The following is a 9,522-nucleotide window of genomic DNA, read 5'->3' on the forward strand; positions in this document are numbered from 1 at the left end:
ATTAAAAAATCTCTCTCTCTCTCTCTCTTAAAAAAAAAAATATTGGGCACTACATTTAAATAAATAATTGATCCCTCCCCATAAAAGTGAAGACCACCGAATCCTTTGCTTCTGTACACATTATTCCTACTAATTATTCCTTACTAGATTTGATATGTTTTGGATTGACAATATTAAGGTCACTGAAGGAACTTAATGGAGTCACCAAAACACACACAGCAAGACACCTAGACTCCTAGTAATGAAACTTCTTTCTATGTGCCCCAGTTCAAGCAGTAAAAGGATTTTACAGATTTCTCTGAATGTAGTACACTACTAATGGTGATCTACTTCAGTATCTCTTTGTGGAATAATAAAGAACAAAATAGCATACATTAAAAGATTCCAAATACAACTTTTATAATTCTTAATGTGTTTTAATAATGCAATTTATAAACAGAATTTAGAAGAACTTCTGCTAATAATTTTTCTAATTCAGCTCTTAGCATCTCAACAGGATTTATGATCATTGAAATCATCTTGAAAAGAACATAAAAACTTGTGGCAGCAAAGCTCTCCCTGTCCCAATGTGTGTGGGAGAAACAGAAACACAAAGACAGACAGACAGACACACACACACACACACACACACACACAGCACACAGAGCATATACGGGATTAAGAATGCATCCAGAAAACTCAAGCTTCTCGAACTTTTCTGGGGAAGAGTGGAGTCTGCTTTCCCCAATGGCCAGCAGCAGGAGATGGATGACTCCTCTAACAGCCGGCCTGTTCTGTGCCACTTTGTCTCTTTGCATGTGGCACTAATGCTGCTTTTACTGAAGATCTACTGAACTCTTTTATCAACTTACTGCAGATTTTTTTTTCAGGAGAGTGGAACTACGGAACATGATAATGAAAGTAAAACTATTTGTGGAATTTGGAAATCAGATTTTGTTCTGAGTTTATAACCGCTTTTAAGATATACAGTTTCATAGTTCCATTGTAACATTTTTTTTATTATTATGAAATTGTTAAAATTTAAAGTATCACAATATTGCAAAACTTTATGTTGCTACTATGGTGACTAGAACCCTAGTCAGAGTTACACAACCTGTTACAAATGGTATACTTGCACTTGAAACAGAAGGAAATCGTTACTGATGATGTTTCGGTGTTTAAAGTGAAACTGGACAAAGAGAAACACCCATTTCCCAGACTTCTAAAAAGTGGCCTTTATTCTGTCAGAGAGTATATCAAGGTTGAAAAATGGTTTGAAAGTTGCCAGGCACAGTTGCGCATGCCCATAATCCCAGCAGCTTGGGAGGCTGAAGCAGGAGGATCACAAGTTCAAAGCCAGCCTCAGCAACTCAACAAGGTCCTCAGCAACTCAGAGAGACCCTATCTCTAAGTAAAATATATTTTTTAGGTTTGAAAATAGAAAAAGCACCCTCAATAGTCCCAAGCACACACACAAGACTGAAGACATGTTAGTTTGTGTTCCCCTCCTTCTTCCTAAACTTAAATATGAAGTAGCGGACCTCAAGGGGCCGAAGCAGCTTGCCTGGGATCCCACAGATGTCGGTGGCAGGGCACTTTCTACAGAGCCAACTTTAATGCCTGGGACTTTCCCCTGTACCATGGTTGGTCCCCACTGAATGACATGTGATGACACCTGTAATTGTGCCCCCAATTTTAATATTTTTGCATGTTTGTCCGCAGCTTTTACTTTTTTATCTAAAATTTCTTTAATACTATGCAGCATGAACAGAAAATTAGGTTTGGAAATAACTCCCACTAAAGCAGAAAGGCTGCACTAAAAGCAAGTAATGGGAGACTGTTCAAAGCCTCACAACGGACTCGCAAATCCCCCAGCACCGTCATCAGCACCAACAGAGGCTGAAAGAGACAGGCATCAGTGCCAGAACTGGCAATGGGTTGTTCTTAGGGATGAAATGTCATGGACAATTGTTTTTTTCAGAGCAGAGAGTGGGCTTCTAAATAGCGCTCAGCGGAGTTCCATTGCTCACCACTGGTTTGTTCTGGGATCAGTACTTTTCACAGAAGAATTGGGCAATTACCAAGAAAGGCAGTAAAATAAGCACTTACAGGTAGTTTCTCCCCCACAGAGCTCTAGAGTCACATTTAATGCTTGGAATTAATAACTTATTATGAAAGCTCCCTTTTACTGTTTCATTTCTCTGTGACTTTATTTTACATTTATTTATTTACTCTCTTGGGGTACTTTCTCTTTGAAATTCTGTTCAAGATTCTTTGATTTTTTTTATTTTTTTTTTAAACCAGGAATTGAACCTGGGGGCACTTAACTCACATCCCCAGCCCTTTTTATGTTTCGAGACAGGGTTTCACGGAGTTGCTTAGGGGCTCACTAAGTTATTGTCATTTGAACTCATGATCCTCCTGCCTCAGCCTCCTCAGTCACTGGGTTACAGGCTTGGGGCCTGGCTTGGTTCAAGATTCTATGTAAGTAAACTCATGGAAAAGTTCTGGAAAGACAAAGACCAAACTGAAAAGCTAATAATCTCTGTGAAGGGGAAGCTAGTATCCACCCCCAGGGATGGGGTGGAAAGGACTCAGTATCATGTACAACTTGTACACCAAAGTTGTCCTTAAGGAACAGCTTTTACTGGAGACCTCAAATTTATGAAGAAAACAAAAAAATACAGGTTTCAACTTCAGGCCTCTGGGTTCTGATCTCACACAAGCCCTAGGAGACACATGTCCTCCTGGGTATTTCTGGTCCTGAGGCCCTGGATGCCTTCGCCTTTCATATATTACTGACACGGAAACAAACCCTCAAGCATCAATCAACTAACAATAATAATGCCATAAAAAACCTGTAAAAGAGAAAAAACAGATGACTTTGAAACAGCCCTGGAATTCCCCTCACTTTCTGAACCAGGCCCACTGTGGCTGGACTCTGGCACAACCAAGGGCTGTGTGGAGCAAGGGCTTTTCAAAGCGTGGCAGGCAACTTACTCGCTCAAAGCCAAAAATGGAAAAGGAAAAATCCATGTATTTTAGGACAGAGTGAGGGTGTGTGCCTAATGGCATGGTCTATTTTTAGGAGTTATATTGGGAAACTTCCTCTCTGAGTGTGTGGAGTGGGGGGAATAATGGAAGGGTAACTACGTGACTTACTTCATTCTTAAAATAACTCTCCAACCTGAAGTGGGGAATGTCTTCAAGAACCTGGAGTTTTAGCTCTCAAAGGCTTACTTCCACATTCATACCCCTAACTAAAAAGTTTCCTAGAAGATTTTATGGCTTATTTTTGATTCATAAATATTAAGTCTGCACCATTTCAAGAAACTGCACTGGGAGCAAATAAAGAATAAATTTAAGGCATGGACAGACCCCAAGTCTGCTACCCTACACTGGGAAGGGGATTCCAGCTTTCAGATAACTCCCAGGATGTGCCGTTCAGAGGGATAACATACATCAATTCTGCCACCTACCACAAGTGACAGTTTATCCACATTTCCCCCGGACATTGTTCATGACTTTGATATGCTTAAAAAATAAACAGCAAACGATGCTGTGGCATTTATGTCAGAGGAATAAATGTCTACTGCCAAATTCTAAATTCACCACTGATGCAAGTATTCTTAACCCTTGATTTAAATCTCTTGGGGAGGAGAGGGGTATGAATTTGCTAGTAAGAAGAGAGTTCCTGAATAAAAAATAGCTTTCCATTTGTCAGGGATCTTCTTCAATCTGGCCTATGAAGAGAAAGCTAGAAACAATTCTTCATCTGGCAAGAACAAGCTGGGCACGGTGGCACATGTGTGTATCACAGGTACTGGGGAGGCTGAGGCAGGAGGATCACAAGCTTGAGGCCAGCCTCGATAACTTAGTGAGACCCCGGCTCAAAATAAAAATAAATAAAAAGGGGCTGGAGGGCTGCAGCTGTGACTCAGTGGCAAAGTGCTTGCCTAGCATGTGTGAGGCACTGGGTTTGATCCTCAACACCACTTAAAAATAAACAAGTAAAATAAAGGCATGCTGTCCATCTACAACTACAAAAAAGGGAATGGGGGGCTGGAGATGTAGCTCAGTGGTAAAACACCCAAGGATTCAGTCCCCAATGAGTCCCCTTTCCTCCCCACCAAAAAAAAAAAAAAAACTCAGCAAGAACAATCATAGGGTCATGGGTAATTGCTCTTGTTTTATAATTCCATTTAATAAAATATGATTAAAATTGTTATTATAGAAAATTTCTTTTTATTCTCTGAAAAGTAGAAAATGAAATAGAAAAAATTAAATGAACAGTATTCAGCATTCTAAAGTGCCATTCTGATCTTCATGTTTAGCACATTTTAGACGAAGAATATGTGTGCGGAGACCCTTCTCCATTGTTCCAGGCTTCCAGCGAAGTGCAAGGATTCCTCTGTAATCGCGCTAAGATGCAGCTCCTGAGAAACTTAAGGTGTACAAGAGGCTGCAAACAGACTGAGCGGCCACGGCAATTCCCTGACCGTAGGTTGTCCATGATACGACACACGGTAAAGCTGTCCACAAACCAGCAGGACTTTAATAAAGTACACTTCCTTGAAATGCAATCAAAGTGAAGGATGGGAAAGGATGAAACTGAAAGACAGTAACATACTCTCAATTTAAATTGATCCCAGACTACGACCATTCTTACCTTTTCAGGTCAACAGTTGTGACGCTAAATACAACTCCTTTGAGCCAAAGAATCATGAAGAGCCTCTGGGAAAAGGGGCAGTTTCCTATGCTTTCCCCATCACTGCCGGCCTGAAAGCAGAAAGAAACATTAAAAAGGAGGTCAGCATGAGGATTCGCAGAATGACAGGGCTGTCTGTGGATTTCCATCAAAGCTACCAGAAGACAGGGCAAGGTGCGTTCTGGAAAGAAAGATTACTCGGGGCATTCATTTGCCTCCTTCTCTTATGAGAAAGAGCAGCCCAGAAGGGCACATGGCACACACCTGAATCCCAGCGACTCAGGAGGCTGAGGTGGGAGCACTGCAGTTTCGAGGCCAGCCTCAGCAACTTAGAGATCCAGTCTCAAATAAAAAAATAAAAAAGACTGAGAATGTAAAGTGCCCTTGGGTTTAATCCCCGGTACAAAAAAATTTTTTTTTTCATTATAAAAATCCTATATACACTCTTACACATTCCTTCAGGAAGCAAGAAAATAACAAAAGATGCCTTTGTAATAAGCTATTTATAAACTTGGAGCAGCTGACTTTTCTAAGCTCAAGAATGAGGTAGAATTTTCCCAAAAATCTGAGTGGGACATATTTCCCTCATTTCATCAGGTTTGCCCCAACTTGAAAAGGAGACAAGAAAACATTCTGACATTTGCTAGGAATCAACACAGCCTCTTTATTATGAAGTCTATAAAGAGTTCCAAAAATAACTCTTCAACAAGTCATTCAAAGACGCTGGTAAGTCAGGAGGTGATGCGGGCCTGTAATCCCAGGGGCCTGAGCCTGAGGCAGCCTCAGCAACTTAGCAAGGCCCCAAGCAACTCAGGGAGACCCTGGGTCTAAATAAAATATTATGGGGGGCAGGATGGGGGCACGGCTGGGGATGCGGCTCAGTGGTAGTGCGCTCACCTAGCATGCATGAGGCACTGGGTTCAATCCTCAGCACCACATAAAAATGAAGTAAAGATATAATGACCAGCTATAACTAGAAAATAAATATTTTTTAAAACGTACTTCTTACTATCCTACTTAAATCGCACTCAAAAAAATCAGAAGCATTTCAGTAAAATGCTCCATCCACAATAAGCCATTAATTCTTTAATGGGAATGAAGTACTTTGTTTCCAACTTAGTGTATCAACCTTCTGGAGGCTTATGCCCGGGGCCATGATCACCTCAGATGGGAAGGACACAGGACCTTTAGAAGCAGAAATCCTGCTGACCAGTAACAGGGGCCCCTCCCGCTTCCTCCCTCCCTGCTGGGTGGGGTCACAGGAGACTTTGATCACCAAGCAGCAGTAGTGAGGCCACCTCTGCTGCAGTATCAGGGAGGCCTCGTGGGGAAGTGGACTCTCACCCGTGCCCAGCAGTAATGAGGTGCCTCCACTTTGGGCATCAGTGGAGACCCACGGGGACACCTGGATTTCCACCTTCATCTGTCTGTAACAAGGCAATGGTGTCCCCACCCCCCTCACCCTATACCTCTCTCCATCAGAAAAGTTGAAACACGAGGGTTAAACAAAACCCAGGGTCTTGTACTATGAAACTGCCAGGGTTTCCACTGAAAGTCACCTAAAAAGCCAAACACCAAACACCATCTCTGAGTGAGAAAAGGCAATCAGCAGCTGCCAGCACCAAGATGACAGAGATGTCAGAACATCCGACAAAGCGTCTCTCTGAAGTGGTGTGATAAAAAATATTTCAATGAGCAATTATCAGCAGCTTGAGCTTGGAAAAAACCACAAGCGGAGAAACAGAAGATGGAAAAAATGCAGTAGCTGAAATAAAAGGGTGACCAGGGGACTCCTGACCTCCCACTTTCTCCGCTGCTCCCTGGCCCTGAGCAGTATGTTTGGTCACTTCCAGCAAGTGCCACCCAGCAGGCCCACCAGATTCCCAAAGCAACGGGTCTGCCTGATCCTGGACTAGAACCTCCAAACTCTGATCCAAAATAAAAATTCTCTTTTTATAAGTCAATCACTCCAGGTATTTTGTTGCAGTGATGAAAAGTTCATAACATAGACTCAGAGCCCAGTGGAGGGAGAGAGGGAGAATCAAGGAGCTGGAGAATCACCCAGTGAGCAGCACTCATCCATAAACAAGAAGGAAGTGACGTCATCTCAGGAAAAGGGACAGAACCGGAGAACGTCATGCTGAGTGAAAGAAGTCAGGCTCAAAAGTCAAGGGTGGAATGTTTTCCCTCATGTGCAGAAGCTAGAGAGAGAGAAAAGAAATAGAAGGGAAAGTAGAGAGGACAGGAAGGACATCAAGGGGAGGGAGAGAAAGGGAAAGAACTGAGGAATAAAATCAACCAAACTATACATGCATGTATGACAGCCGTTATGCATCCTCTTTCATGTGTAAACGCAATGCACCAAGGTGGGGAAGTGCGTGTGAGTAAACAGAGGGAGGACCAGAGGAATGGAGGAAGGAGAACCAGAGGAGGGAAGGGGGAGGCAATGGAGAAACACTAGGGAATGGACTGGAATAATTATGTTATGTACATATGTGTCACAATGAACCCCACTATTATCTATAATTAAAACACACTAATAAATACATTTTTAAAAATTACCCAGCGTAGCCAGGTGCAGTGGCACACAACAGTAATCCCAACAACTCAGGAGGCTGAGGGAAGAGGATTTCAAGTTTGAGACCAGCTTCTTAGTGAGAATATGTCTCAAAATATCAGCAACTTAGTGAGAATCTGTCTCAAAATAAAGAGGACTGGGGATGTAACTAAATGGAAAAGCATTCTTGAGTTCAATCCCCAGTACAAAAAAATTCTTTACTCAGTGTAAACAACAGAAAAAAAGTAGGCTGAAAATTGAATACTTCTTATATATTCCCATGTTTTGTTTGTTTGTTTTTTGAGGAGGTGTACTGGGGGGATTGGACTCAGGAACTCTTGACCACTGAGCCACATCCCCAGCCCTATTTTGTATTTCATTTAGAGACAGGGTCTCACTGAGTTGCTTAGCACCTCACTAAGTTGCTGAGGCTGGCTTTGAACTTGCGATCCTCCTATTTCAGGTTCCCGAGCCCCGCTGGGATTACAGGCGTGTGCCACCATGCCCCATTATTCCCATGTTTTGATGTCATCCATCTAACTGTCACTTGTGAACCTTTCCTTGTATGCCGCTGGCCCAACAATTAGACATCTAGAAATTTAACCTAGTGGAAACACTTACACTGATATCCAAAGATACTTGTCTCTTGTGACTGAAGCATGTTTCTAACAGAAAGCCTTAGAGACCCCCCAAGATCATCAGGAAAGGCTCTGCTCAAACAGACCAGCACCCAAGGCGGCACCTAGGCCACTGGTTCAGCCTTCGGCATATGGGTGAGGATTGAGCCACCACATCCCACTGTGGAGTCTGGAGCACCGTGATCATGGTCTAAAACTTCAGCCTCACTTAGGTTTTCCCTTTCTTTAGTGGTAGATGGACATAACACCTTTATTTTTATGCGGTGCTGAGGATCAAACCCAGTGCCTCACATGTGCTAGGCAAGCACTCCAGCACTGAGCCACAACCCCAGCACCTAGGTTTTCCCTTTCTTGAATCTTTGTCTAGCAGGACCAGGAGTTTTTGGAACTCTTTCTTTCTTTCTTTCTTTTTTTTTTTTTGTCTGAGCCTATTTTTTCCCCCCAAACTGCCTGCTTCCAAGCTTGGAATATATATAAGGCAAAAAAAAAAAAAAACTGCCAAGAAACTCACTACCATCTCCTCTATTATCTCAGAAGCAAAATCTCTAAGAAGTATTAAAATTAAGAAGCAAAACAAAAATATATAAAATGTACATCCATATAGTGAACTTGACTCAACAACAAAAAGCAATGAAGCCGGGGCTGGGTGGGGGCTCGGCGGAGAGCGCTCACCCAGTACATGTGAGGCCCTAGGTGGGATCCTCAGTACCACATTAGAATAAAGGTATTATGTCCAACTACAGCTAAAAAATAAATATTAAAAAAGAAATGCAATGAAGCATTGATACATGCTCTATAACTTCGATGAACTTTACAAACATGTTAAATAAAAGGAGCCCGTCACAAAAGACGATATATTGTATAATTACATTTATATGAAATGTCCAGTGTCCAAAATGGGCAAATTCATAGAGACAAAAAGTAGATCAGGAGCTGGGACTGTAGCTCAGTGACACAGCACCTGTCCAGCATGTGTGAGGCACTGGACCAGCACCACATAAAAATAAATAAATAAAATAAAGGCATCATATCCACTTGCAACTACAAAAAAAAAAAAAAGTAGATTACTTGTTGCCTAGGGTTTGAGGGTAAGAGGTTGGGAAGTAACTACTAAAGGGTACACAGTTTCTTTAGAGAGGGTGGGAGAAATGTTTTAAAATTAGACTGATGATGGATGCTAACTTCTTGCATGTATTAAAAACCACTGATTTTTACCTTTTTTAAATAGGTGAATTGTATGATATATAAATAATATCTTTAATAAAACTGTCTTTGAAATGTGTAGCCAGATGTGGTAGCCCACACCTGCAATCCCAGAAACTCAGGAAAATGAGGCCAGCCTCAGCAACCTAGCAAGGCACTGTGTCAAAATAAAAATAAAAAGGTTTGTGGCTTTAGTTCAGTGGCTAAGCACCCCTGGGTTCAATTCCCAATACCAAAAACAAACAAGCAAAAAAAGTACAGGCATATTATAAGTATAAATACACGCTGGAGAAGATTTTAATTTGAAGAATATAAATAGTTCTAAAATTGTAATTTAGAAAAATATACATTTCTATACATTCCTAAAAAATAGAAAATCCAAATAATCAGAGAAAACATGAATACTCTCACTGACATAGATATAACCACAGATTTCC

At 41.5% G+C, this 9,522-nt stretch overlaps 1 protein-coding gene across 1 annotated transcript in view; it reads right to left on the bottom strand.

Annotated features, from left to right (window-relative positions):
• Clic4 (chloride intracellular channel 4) overlaps positions 1–9,522 on the bottom strand; it is a 60,011-nt gene that overhangs the window by 23,923 nt on the left and 26,566 nt on the right. Inside the window, exon 2 of the mRNA XM_015485496.2 lies at positions 4,649–4,758. Within this exon, the coding sequence (XP_015340982.2) occupies positions 4,649–4,758 (110 nt within the window). The remainder of the gene's footprint in view (positions 1–4,648; positions 4,759–9,522) is intronic.

This window comes from Marmota marmota, unplaced genomic scaffold, assembly GCF_001458135.2.
Source record: "Marmota marmota marmota unplaced genomic scaffold, marMar, whole genome shotgun sequence".
Taxonomy (NCBI): Eukaryota; Metazoa; Chordata; class Mammalia; order Rodentia; family Sciuridae; genus Marmota; species Marmota marmota.